Raw genomic sequence first — 14,175 nt, 5'->3', positions numbered from 1 at the left:
ATCCACTTATGAATAGAAACGCAGAATGGAGCCTCTATTGTGCTATAGCGGATGACAAAATGCAAGGCATTTCCTCTAACTGCAGGTAAAGAAAGCTAAGAGGTCCACAGTGGAGAGAGAGTGTTATGAGTCAAAAACCTTTGGGGGAATTCACACTGGACTAATTTTTGCATTCAAAACCAGCTAGACTGCAAAAGAATGGAGCAGATTGCAGCGGTCATGAGGTACATTTTTTTTTTTTTAAAGATAATGTTTTTAAACTGACATACCTTTTAAAAAAATACGAGTAGAGAGATACCACGCAATATACAAAAAGGCCTGTTGGACGATGGTGTACACAGATAACCAAAATAAAAACTGTACATACTGGGTAAAAACTGTAGAAATCCTATAATTCATGGATGAGTGCCATACAGAACTGAAATAACTATGCTTCCTTAATTCCAGTTCAAATACTGAACTTGAAATGAGGGATGCAGAAATGCTATTTAAATTTTGCTTTTATGAAATGATAGACAGAATTGCAATTTAACTTGGATTTAAGAAAGCAGATATTTAGAATGACAGAGCGATAGCACAAGAGACAAAAGAATGATAGACAGACAGAACAATAGAATGGTAGAATGACACATTAAATGGTAAAACAGCAGATAAAACAACACAACAATAGATAGAAAGACAGAACGAAACAACGACAGATAGAACAATAGATAAAACATCAGACAGAATGTGAGAGAGAATGATAGTGACAAAAGGATGGAGCGACAGATACGATAGAATGATATTTAGATTGACAGAACAATATTTAGAACTATAGATACTGTATATTGAGCGATAGAACAATAGAATGGCAGGTAGAATTATAGAACACCAGAAATGTTAGAACAAAACGACAGAACAACAGACAGAAGGATAGAGCGACAGACAGAACGATAGAATGATCTCTAGATCGACAGAACTTTATCTAGATTGACAGCAATATCTAGACTGATTTCACTATATCTACATTGATAGATGTATCGAGTGATAGAATGAGAGATAGAATTATAGAACGATAGATAGATTGACAATGACATACAATCATAGATAGAATGACAGATTGAATGATGGAATGACAGAAAGAAGGTTAGAGCGACAGACAGAATGAAATCTAAATTAACAGAATGATATCTAGATTGATAGAACAATATCTAGAACACTAGATATATCAAGCAATAGAACAATTTATAGAACCTATCGAGCAACTGCTAGAACGACAAATGGATAGATGGACAGATTCAATTCAAAATGACACTCAAGAACTCTGAATTATGCACTGCAATCAGTCCACGATGACAGAGAAATTGCCAAAACTCTGCAATCAAACCACTCCTGTAGCAGCTGTGGAAACGATCATGCATAAGGGTTACCAGTATTTTGATTCTGGTATTGATTTTATACACAGTTAACAATGCTAATCAATACAGGATACAGAGTCCCCTTCATTCAAGAGCCAGAGCATGCTCAGCTGCTCCAGAGCAGTCGAAGCATCAGGGCCCGAGGCCGGGGTTGGGGCGAGAGCAGACCTAGGGGTCTATTACATAATGGGAAGACTGCTGGGTTCATTCATACCCCCTCTAATCTGGTCTGTTGCATCTCCCTACGGAGCAGCGGGGGGTAAATCTTTCCCTTTCAGCTGTTGTACAGCCCCGTCTGGTGGGGGGTTCAGAGGTACATGCGTGTCGTTTCCTTTCTGCTGCTTTTAATGAGCCTGGGGGTCTCAAGAGAGACCCCACCTGTTCATCAGCCACACATACACATGCACCCCCCTAAATAAATGCTCGGGGGCCTAGTGTGCATCTGTGTGCAGGTGCAACCCCCCAACTCCTCCGATCTTCAACCATCCCATGTGTGAAACACAGTCTATTAAGTGGAACATGCATGCACAGGGGGCGCAGGGCTGGAGGGGTTCACAGAGGTGGGCCGCCCAATTGAAGCATGTGGTAATCAGGGAGAGTAAATCGACTCCTAAACCGACCCCGCTTGCTCTCTAACCTGCCCTGTCGTCCCTCGAGGTCCCGCAGACGGATCCCTCCCCCTTGCACCTGCCTCAGCGCCACTCAACACGCTGATGAAACACTTCCCGTGCCGCAGCAGGAGATCTGGGAGCTTCTAAAGTGAAGCGTGATCCCACCCTTCAACCTTCCTGTCACTCATTTGAATGCAATACGCACACTGCGGAGCTATTTGCATGTTCTGTTATAACGGCTGATAAAACAAAAAAACATGACAGACTATCGTCTAGGACTCTGCAATGAACACATTTTTCAACTCAGACGCATTCCTCAAATCCCTTTTGTGCGGTGATAAAGACGTTTCTCAGCCCTACACCGCTGGAAGCCCTTTTGTCTTTGACCCAGTTTCTTTTTCCCTTCTTCTTCCTCTCTTTTGTCTTTCTCCCGCTCTCACAGTGTGAAGCTTGTATTTGCAGGTGACAGTGCAGTGGTGCAGCTTTGTATCTGCTGACAGGGCTCATATCTTTCTCTGTGCCTTTGAGAAAGGGACATCGAGTGTCATGGTGCAAAAGCAGAGACACTCTTAAACTGTCTGGCCGGCTTGAGGGAACGGCTTGAGTGAGAGCTGACTCAGAGTTTGCCATAAGCATTTAGAGAAAGATATAATGGAGGATTGAGGAAACAGACTTATTTAGTGCTTGTCAAGACATTATGATTGCTCACACAAACCTTAAGTATTAAATGTTGGCATGTTACTCATCCTATAGTGTCTATTAATGATAACTCAAATTGCGCAGTCTGTTAAGTGGTGTGCTAGTACTTTTCTAAGTGATCAGCATATAATAAAAAGGTGAATAATAAAACAGGTAAAAACTATAACATTAGGTTAATTCTGAGTAAACTACTCAAAATAACCACATACCTGTAGCAATGCCCCAGAAACCACCCCAAAATCACCCTAGAAACTGCTTTTTTTTTTAAAAAAAAAACAGTAACATGTTACAAGCCACTGAGAACACTTAAGCAGTAATTGTACTTGTTTACATTCTGAAATGTACGCAAATACATATTCTACAGGATTTGGATATATAATTTAGGTTTAGTCAGACTGTTTTTCTTTTTTATTAAGAGTATGAGTAAAGAAGAGTATCATAAAATATCTGAATGAAATAGAGGTTCACCCAAAAATGAAATATTCACCCTCCACTTGTTCCAAACCTCTATGAGTTTCTTTCTTCTGCTGAACACTAAAGAAGATATTATGAAGAATGTTGGTAACCACTGATGGTAGCCATTGACTTTCATAGCAGTCTTCCTACAGTCAACTGAATGGATACCATCATTCTTCAAAATATCTTCTTTTGTGATCAGCTTGACAAATTGAGGGAGATTAAATTATGAACTATCCATTTGATAAATATATTTAAAAATATTTTTGAACATACTTTTGATTACTTATTTTCTATGGATGCACTCTCAGGAAAAAAAGGCAAAAAAATCCATGTTTAGGAGAACAATTGCACGTTTAGTGGTGCAAAGCTGTGAAAAGGCGTAAATACTCTCAACAGGACATATTTGTACCTTATTTACCCCTAAAAAATTTTAGGCCAAAAATTTACCCCGAATTCCGGAAATGTTGGGACGTTTTTTTTTTTTATTTATTATTTGACAAAAAAGGAAAACTAAAAGACTTTCAAATCACATGAGCCAATATTTTATTTACAATAGAACATAGAGAGCATAACAAATGTTTAAACGGATAAATTTTACACTTTTATCCACCAAATGAGCTCATTTCAAATTTGATGCCTGCTACTAGGTCTAAAAAAAAAAGCTGGCACCATTGTCGCCAATTGAGCTATTTTGTAGCTAGATTTAGCGACTTCCCCACCACCCCTTTTGAGACTTTTTTCAAAAGTTTAGGGATAAATATAGCAACTTCTTGGACAAACCTTATCCAAGTTCTTATCTTGCCCACTGATCTCTATTCATCTTTATATAAATCAGTGAATTTGGCATTATGATGTCATCTAGTGACATTTAGCTACCAGTTTTAGCTACTTTCAATTGAAAGCAGTTGGGAACACTGGTTGGCACGGGGGCAACAAAAAAAAAAGCAAGACATTTTTAAAAGATTCAGCTGGGAGAACGTCTAGCAACTAATTAAGTTAATTGACATCAGGTCTGTAACATAAAAGGGATGTCTTAGAGAGGAAGAGTCTCTCAGAAGTAAAGATGGGCTGAGACTCTCCAATCTAAAAAGAGTGTGTAAAAAGAATGTGGAATACTTTAAAAACAACGTTCCTCAAAGTCAAATTGCAAAGGCTTTGAAAATCTCATCATTTACAGTGCATGACATCATCAAAAGTTTCAGAGAAACTGGAGAAATCTCTGTGCATAAGGGACAAGGCCGAAGACGTTTGTTGGATGCCCGTGGTCTTCGGGCCCTCAGACAACACTGCATCACTCATCTGCATGATTCTGTCATTAACGTTACTAAATGGGCCCAGGAATACTTCAAGAAACCACTATCGGTAAACACAATCCGCCGTGCAGATGTCAACTAAATCTCTATCGTGCAAAAGGAATCCATATGTGAACATGGTCAGAAGCGCCGTTGTGTCCTGTGGGCCAAGGCTCATTTAAAATGGACTGTTTCAAAGTGGAAAAGTGTTCTATGGTCAGACGAGTCCAAATTTGACATTCTTGTTGGAAATCACGGACGCCATGTCCTCCGGGCTAAAGAGGATGGAGACCTTCCAGCGTGTCATCAGCGTTCAGTTCCAAAGCCAGAATCTCTGATGGTATGGGAGTGCATACAGTATGGGCAGCTTGCACGTTTTGGAAGACACTATGAATGCTGAAAGGTATATAAAGGTTTTAGAGCAACATATGCTCCCCTCCAGACGACGTGTATTTCAGCAGGACAATGCAAAACCACATACTGCATCTATTACAACAGCATGGCTTTGTAGTAGAAGAGTCTGGGTACTGAATTGGCCTGCCTGTAGTCCAGATCTTTCACCTATAAAGAACATTTGGTGCATCATTAAATGAAAAAAAATATGTCAAAGCCCACCACAAACTCTTCGGCAGCTGGAAACCTTTATTAGGCAAGAATAGGGCCAAATTCCAACATCAAAACTCAAGAAACTCATAACCTCGATGCCCAGATGTCTCTAAACATGCCCCCGTCCCAACTATTTTGAGACCTGTAGCAGGCATCAAATTTGAAATGAGCTAATTTTGTGCATAAAATTGTAAAATTTCTGTTTTAACATTTGTAATGTTATCCATGTTCTATTGTGAATAAAATATTGGCTCATGGGATTTGAAAGTCTTTTAGTTTTAATTTTATTCAAATTTAAAAAAGGTCCCAACATTTCCAGAATTCGGGTTGTACTTTAAGAGTACATATTACTACTCTAAGGTACTATCAATGCACCTTTTAGGTGTAGATAAGATTCAATGTTGTCTCTTTAAGGATACTGCCCCAGTGACAAGCTGTTCCGACAGTGTATCACATGCAAGCTTTTTTTTTTGCTGTAATAGATTTTTGAGCCTATATGCACATAAATAATGTGGCTATATAAACTAGATCCCATCAGACAAAGAACCAAGTGGTTTCCTCGAACAGCCTCAGCATGAGATGATGTGCTACGAGCATAAAACACTGTCGTTTTAATGTGGTAACTCTGTCCTCTGACCCTCAAACTAGTTCATTACATAATGATACTCCAGTTCATTGAGCTAATGAGGTAAAGCAGCTTCCAGCTGGGTCTCGAGATCTGTTCAGCATGTAGCAGACGGCAGGCCAGCTCCGGCTTTCACCTGCTACAAGGACATGCCAAGCCACTGGAATGGTCAATACATCCCAGTAGGGTGGCATGAACAACAGAACAAAATTCAACTGATGTCCTTGCATGTTGCCACATGTCTGATCTCCTAAAGGACAGTGTTAATTTGGAATAGTTCACTGAAGCATGTATTTTATATGGAAAAATCTGTAAAGAAAGAGTCAACACATCCTTCAGCCATAACTTTTGCTGGTCAATATCATGGATTATTAATGATTTCTCTCCAGATGTTTGATGTTTTGCAAGCTTTTTCAGAGAAGCACAAGGACGTATTGACACATCTGATGAAAACAAACCGAACAGACCAAAATAAATCATTACATCTGCTATATTTTTATAAGCATATCTGAAAGGTCATAGTATACTCTTATGATTTAAAATGCAAATATTGCTATAGAAAACAGAACTAAAACCAATGATAAAACGTGGATAAATTACCTTTTATAATTGCTGTAAATAATAAATTTTGATTCAAACTTTATCCGAAAATACAGAAAGTAATTCCAAATTGTTTGTAATATTTTCTAAAATCAAACATAATTACCAGAGGAATATTGGCAAAATTATGGAAGCTCATTTCCACCACTAAAAAAAAAAAAAAAAAAAAGGCAAATTTTTCATCTCACAATTCTGACTTTTTTCTCAGAATTTATTAAATAGAATTATATCTTAAATAGATATAAACTCGCAATTGCCGGTTGTAAAGTCAGAATTGCGAGCTATAAAGTCAGAAGCCAGAATAAACGCGCAATTCTGACTTATCTTGCAATTTTGACTTCATCACTTGCAATTGCTAGTTTATATCTCACAATTCTGAGAAAAAGTCAGAATTGAAAAAGTCAGAAAAAAAAGAAAATTGTGAGACGCAAACTCAGAATTGCAAGAGATAAAAAGTCGCAATTACCTTTTTTTTTTTTTTTATTCAGTGGTGGAAACCAGCTTCCATACAAGATGGAATCAGATTTTTTTTTTGCAACTAGAAATTTACAATGTGGTCCCTAGAGACATTTCTGTAAACCTTTCCTCCTACCTTAGGATAAAAAATAGATTTACAATCAGGCTAATTACAATAAGAGGAAATGATTGTGTGTTTGGAGGAAATGGACACTCATAAATTCTAAGCTCCTCTGACAAGTGTTTTAAAAACACAGTTGAGAAGGGTTCATTACGCTAATTGAAATCGAGCTGATTAATGGTGCATCCTTGTCTCATCTCCAGCTATTGCACACGCATCCAACATATCATCCACTTATATATTCCGGAATGTTCTGCTGACGCATCCAGACACATCTACAGCTGGCCTGCAATCAAACGCATGGAAATGAAAAAACTAAGTAAAGCTGCGTGCTGAGAGTGAGCTAGTCATGATGTGCTCAGAGGCTACACAGCCAGCAATTTCTACTTGGAAAGGCACTGGAATAGCCAGACGGAAGTGTTTGAAAAAAGAAAAGAAAACAAAAAAAAAACCTGTTTAACAACTGAACACGCTCATGCAACCATTTCGGAATGGCATAGTAATTCCATTTTGTGTGGATACTTGAATGTGTTGTTATATTTCTATGTTAAACGCATACAAATGGACTGACTAAACAGTCATGGTACGGTATCAAACCCAAGGGCAAGATACAGGTAATGTCTGCACTAAATCAACCGAACAAGATCCAAAGCATGTTCTACACTAGAACTGAATAACAAAACACATTTACAAGCTACATTCACTCACGTTGGTAGATTGTGAAAAAAAATCTACTCCCCTTAAATGACATCAGTTACACAATACTGTGGGTTTTCACAACAAAGAGAGAAATGTGGCACTGAAATCTCTCAGTTTATGATTGTGTATGTCTGTTTTCAGCTGCTATATCACAATAGTTTTAAAATGATTTCAGACACCAAACTGTTTTTTTTACTCGTTGTTTATGTGCTGCTCTCAAGTAAAAACCAGCATAAACAGCAACTGGTGCACCATTTTTGTGTTTAAATGATGTTTGCAGTGTAAACTGGATAATTTTGTGTTTGTACAATCTGATTGAATTGAATCATTCACTAATTTTCAAAGAGTCTCACAGAAAATTCAACCATCAGAGAGCAGCTGTTATATGGCATGTACTTATTTTATTATGCAATGTATCATTTTTTTCCCCTCCTTGCATGATTTAGCACACTTCAAATCTGCCAAACCTTGATGTGATTGAGTAAGACAGGCATGGGGAAAAAGCAGAAAAGGTTACTCGCATAACACAAACACATAACCACTAATCAGAAATGCAATAACCCCAATAATGTAATATTAACCGACAATTCATTTATCACTCAGGCAGAAATCAGCCATGTGGCTTATATATTTCATCATTAAACTGTAATAATTCCATCCAACATGAGCATTAGCGAATGGTTTGGAGGCCGTCCAACTGGAGGTAAAGGGAATTGTTTTAATATCAGAAGCTTGAAGTCTTCAACTCGTTTTCATGGCTGGCAAACAATGCTCCTCAGACTTGATAATGTACACGTCTTTGGTTAGTAGGCACCTGCTAGACGTACTGCGGCATCTGTCATTGTACTGAAATGTTCCAGACACATCACAAGGATCTTTAAAGTCTTTAAAGTGTGTCCTTCATTTTTAATTGCTTTTCTGGATATAAGCAGAAAATAGGGGGGAAGTGAAAGACAAACGAAGACCATCTGCCAGCATCATCACAGCCAATCAAAGCAGTTTTTTCCTCATCAAGTACCAGAATGGTGGCCAACTCCAAATCACTGGGAGCCCAAATCAGTGCAAAAACAAAGTTGAACACACTAAACATGCCTGAACTCTTCATATTTCTCTGACCAACCTCAACTCTGGTGTGCAAACAGAAGACACACATGGCCCATTGCTATTGACCAATGCATTTCCATAATTTGTTCCAGTTCTTCGTTATTACTATTAGGGATGCTCTGATCGATCGGCCGGAGATAGTCACACTTTATTACTCGATCGGTACTCATACATTTGGCCGATCTCACGAAACGATCACAATTTGATGACGTCAACGCGTGAGACGTATATGATGCATGGGGACATATGCTGCAGTCATCGCCGGTGTGGAAATGCTATGACGTTTCGACAAACAATGAAAAATTTGTTCTATGTTGTGTATGTTTTGCATGATGATATGATGAATGGTTGGTTCATTTTTTAACAGTGACCTTAGAGCTGATCTGCGCATGCACACATCTGCGGAGCACGGCTCCACGGGCACAGAAATTTTATTTCTTTTGAGAACTTTTAGGTATTCATATCACAAATCATATCACATTTAAAATTCCTTGACATTTCCAGGTTTTCCAAGAAACCCTGACTGATCACAAATCTTAAATTCTGCTGTATAAATTATTAAAAAAAAAAAAAAAAATCTCTTCAGATCTCCCATGACCTTGCTCAAGTTAAGCAATCGAAAGCCTAACATCTTGCTTATGATTCCCACTTGAGTTAAACTTTGCAAAAAAACTAATGTATGTTTTCAACTCAGCGAGAGAATCAGAAATCAATGACCTCAAACTGTCAATAATGGAAAGGCCTTGCTCTCTCAAAGCTCAGCTGAGGTTCTGAAAGCAGTAAAAGAACCGAGGGTACTGTGAACTGAATACCTTGTTAAGTCCAGTATATATAGCTCAGTATAATCAATGCCAAGGGACTGAATGCAATTACAGAGTTTAGCTTCACTCACCATTACGATTCATTGGCCTCCACACCACACTAGAAACACGTCATTCGAGATCAGCATCAAAACTGTTTTTATTGCTTCCATGAGGGTCTTCCCACAAGCAGTCACACATGCATGGGGATGGGGGTGGTGGAAACCATGAATAAGAGGTGGCAGCACCAAGGTTTTGGCTTGCAGGCTTAAACTTGGCCGACATAACACATCCTACGGGACCTTTCTGTCACAGTGCATTATGGGCTACAAATTGCAAAGCAGACGGAAATCTCATTCTGTGTTACAACATACTGGATCATATAGCATCCAACAGTCGAAAAATCCCTAGTAAATCAGCCTTTGAAATAGGAATGCGAGTGCTGGTCAATACTAAAATAAAAAGCTGTAACGATTACTTTCTGTAATATTGCTAGGAGAAATTAAATTGGGTAGCTGCACATTGCTTTACACGTAGCTGCACATTGGTAGCTGCACATTGTTTTATTAGATTTTTTTATATGAGAAATGTACACACACACACACACACACACACACATGTATATATGTATATGTATACACATACATATATAAAATTTATAATTTATATTTTTAGATATAAATTTAGATTTATAATTACATTTTTATATATTTATTTATAATAAAATTACAGTTTACTGAAACCCAATTTTGAATATAACAATCTAAGGAAGACCAAAAGGGCACACAGCTACACAAAGATCAGCTCGTGACTCATTCTGGCCATTTCAAGTCATTGAGAGCGGTTTATTTTTTGCTTTCTGTTCCTCGTCTCTTCAGATCCCCCTCTCCTTTCATTTCCATTTCATTAGCTCCCTCATTCTCAGCCGTACAGCGCGTCTACTCTTGCTTTTCTCCCTTATGTCGGTCTCTTCAATTGTTCTCTCAAGTGTTTGCTTTCATCTCTACAGATCACACTATGCAATCAGAGGGCTAAACAATTTTGTGTCCTTTTGATTTTGTGTAAATGCACACATGCACACAATCAAAGGCATACACACACTGACAGATGCACAACAACATCTCATTTGCTCAATTCTGTCTATTTATATTTACCCTTCTTCGCTGATTAAATGAAACATGGTTTCTTTATGCTTCGTATGGATTTGTTGACGGTTAAACAACCCAGATTAGCACTGATTCATCAAAGTCTGTCAGTGTAGAAGTTGCCAATTAACTGCTTTTACATCATACAGAAGGATGCATGGTTGGGGTCAGGATATGTTTAAAGAATAAGGCATGGTCTGAAGCTATAAGATGAGAGAGCGTAGAGAAGAATAGTAAATTACTCTTACCGTCCACTCACAACAAAACAGGCCACTAGCAAGACCAGAAGCACTGCACCGCCTGCCACAGAGATGGCCAGTATGGTTTGCTGATTGGGATCTCCAACCGCAAGCATATCTAATAGAAAGAGAGAGAAACCAACATTAAAGCAGCTTCAGTGGTTCCTGCATTTGTGAAAATTTACCACAGTTCTGGCATATTCAATAGTTTAGATTCATTATTTTTGGTTAAATTTCTATGAATGCATAAAAAATAAAAAAACTTAATGACTATAATTCATGATTATAATTTGACTATATTTTTAGTAAACAAACAAAGGGATGTATAATAAGCTGAATTTTTCCAGATAATATTTCAATAAAAAGATTTAAGAAAGCGGCTCTCTAATTATGCGCACAGAATGGTGGCATGTACCATATGGTACACAAACTATGAGACAAACACAGCAGGGCATCTGCCTACTCTCGGCTGAAGCTACTCACACTTCAGAGGAACACTGACAGAAAATCTACATGTTCAGACTTCAAACACCGCAGCAAGAGAGCAAACTGCAGCGCGTGAGGAGCTTCCTCTATCTCAGGGGACTAATTGAACGTGTTCACATGTATGAATATTTCACAGCCTCTTTCAATGCGTGCAGCGGATCGGAAATTCAATCAGAGCCGTGTGATGGAGAAATACACGCGTGTGACAGGTTACAGTTTGGCCGAAACTAATGTCCTTGAAAATATGAAGATATTCAGCTGTGAATAAGAAATCAGGGCTTTGGTGGCACTTACACAGTCAGAAATTATAGAGGGATCTACAAAATATAGGACATCGTAAATGAGTTTCAAATAAAGAATAAAACTTAACCATGTTAAAATTGTAATGCATGCCTTATTACAATTTTCTGTAATTTTAGAGTCTTATTACACTAATGAAGCATCAGCAATATAATAAAAAAGCAAATATTCAATAAATAATTATATTTTTGATAATAATCACAATATACAAATCATACATGATGTGGCTCATTAGCCTAACCGTGAGCTGGCAATATAGCACAATAGAGTTCAATTGAAGTGCCTTATTGAGAATTCTTAAGCACACAAAATTTCATTAGAATGTTATTTTGAAGCAAATTCATTAAACAATATCTTTTTGCTATTGGATATAGTCTGACATGTAAGCAATTTCAGCAGTGATATGATGAACAAGTGTTTTATGTAATGAAATTATATTGTGCAATTGGCACATAAGGTATCGACCAATCAACATCCAGGAGCAGAACCATTAATTTTAAAGTGGCAAATTTAGGGTCAGATTTCATAGTCTGAGAACACTGTGGCCAATCACTATGAAAGTAAAGGAGGTCTGCTCTGCTGGAAGCAAGGAATCCTACACAGGTAGAACATTTCTGGACGCTTTATGAAGGTGCATGAAGGATGGTTTTCCGCGCACCTTCATGGCTCGTTTCCAACTCAATTTCTCCCCTGTAGTTTCCATAGCCTCCATCTGTACGGGCTCGAATCCGGAAGATGTATGTGGTCCCCGGCTTGAGTCCATCCACCGTCATACTGTTGGATTTGGTCTTCAGCACAGTGTAGTTCTGATCCTGCTGGTTCTATAGTAGAAAAGAATGGAATAATAAGTGAACAAGGCTGCTTTCAATGAAGACGGATGTCTCGATCCCTCACAATGATACCTGAATCCCTTCCTGTCCTGCAAACCCCAGGAGTCTAGATGAACTTTGTCAAATCATCCATAATGCATTGACTCGCATTCACAGAAAAAACGAAATACAAGAAAAAGCATGCAGATTGGATTCAAATCAGTCGATTGCCAATTAGAAATTAGCTCAAATGGAATTTAGAGCTCATTCAAGCACCTCCTGCCAATGACTAACACAATGCTTTTCACATAGATGGATTGGACTGAAAAGAAACAGCAGATTTCTGCTTTTTTTTTTTAAGGGCCTAACAGCTTTTCGGCTTCCAGTAACTGGAATTTATCCAGATAAATGACATCAATCCTATTGACTTGGATCTGTCGCCTCATTGTCCAATTCTAATTGTCTAATCCTAAGGAGAATTCCGTACAGTGTGCTTGTGTTAATATTTCACAGCTTATCGATATCCATTCATCTTCTTTCATGTAAGCCCTTCGCTAAAGTGGCACGTGGCAGCTCGCTTAGGGAAATCTAACGTTCCAGACAGGAACGCCACGCCCTGCGAGAGAGGGATGGCCATATTTCCTGTGGTGCTATTAAATCTAAGATGGGCCAAACAGGCGGCATCAAACGGATCGCGGACACAGTGGCAGCCAAGCCTGTCCATCTGTGCGCTCCATCTAAAAGCCACATAGCCAATAATCACCTGAATAAATCATAATAATTACCCATCACCCTGTTTTCATGCCACACAGCCAAGTACAGTGGTACAGGAGGGATCTAAACAACTGACTGCATGAAATCACTTACCCTGTGTATAGAAATGTCACTGCAGAAAGCAGTTCACACCAGATATACATCTGTACCATATCAGTAATTGAATTATATTGGAGATATATTTAATTGTGCATGCTTATTTCTGCTATTATTAAAATTACATTACATTTGTGTTCATCTAACGATCAAGTTTGAGTTAATCTTAACAGTGTTATACATTATCTCGTAATTAATATGTATTTTTTCATATGGCACATTATAACATTGTGATGCCTTACCTGTAGTATATAGATTTTTTATTTTATTTTTAATTACTTCGACACAATTGTACAGAATAGTATTTTAATAGAATACATTTTTTAATATATATTTAATATTAAAATGGAATTCTAATATATATTTATTGGTTATAAGGCATAAAATGAGTATGTGCCAGTGAAGAAAAAAAAGGGGGAGGAAAACACTATTTTAATGAAGTAGAATTTTAATATATATTTATTTTTTCATTTAATATTGTAATGGAATTTTAATTAATATTTATTGGTTATATGAATGAGTATCTACCAGTGAAGAAAAAATAGGGAAAATCTGGAATACCAAATTTTCCAAATACAATTTTAATATACAGTTCATGTGTTTAATATTAAAATTCTATTGTAACATGTATTTATCAGTTACAGGCCATAAAAAATTACTAAAGTATGTCACATTATTTACTATTCAGACTCAATTCCCAACAATACTGCACACTTTATATGACATTACATTCTTAATATGTCTCAGATGAAGACGCAGGCCTGGAGCCAGACATCCCTGTGCCCCCCCCCCTCCAGACAGAGGGGGATGGCCGGACATTAGTTTAGCATGTATAGTCTAACTCATAGTGTAAAATA

At 37.8% G+C, this 14,175-nt stretch overlaps 1 protein-coding gene across 1 annotated transcript in view; it reads right to left on the bottom strand.

Moving 5' to 3' along the window:
• Positions 1 to 14,175, bottom strand: part of ek1 (eph-like kinase 1) — a gene marked incomplete at both ends in the record, with an annotated part of 69,945 nt that overhangs the window by 20,065 nt on the left and 35,705 nt on the right. The window contains 2 exons of the mRNA XM_079406482.1: positions 10,863 to 10,971; positions 12,298 to 12,460. Of these exons, the coding sequence (XP_079262608.1) occupies positions 10,863 to 10,971; positions 12,298 to 12,460 (272 nt within the window). The remainder of the gene's footprint in view (positions 1 to 10,862; positions 10,972 to 12,297; positions 12,461 to 14,175) is intronic.

Source organism: Barbus barbus, assembly GCF_936440315.1.
Source record: "Barbus barbus genome assembly, chromosome: 44".
Taxonomy (NCBI): domain Eukaryota; kingdom Metazoa; phylum Chordata; class Actinopteri; order Cypriniformes; family Cyprinidae; genus Barbus; species Barbus barbus.
Note: the sequence above shows the minus strand (reverse complement) of the source record. Positions and strands in the feature narration are given on the sequence as shown.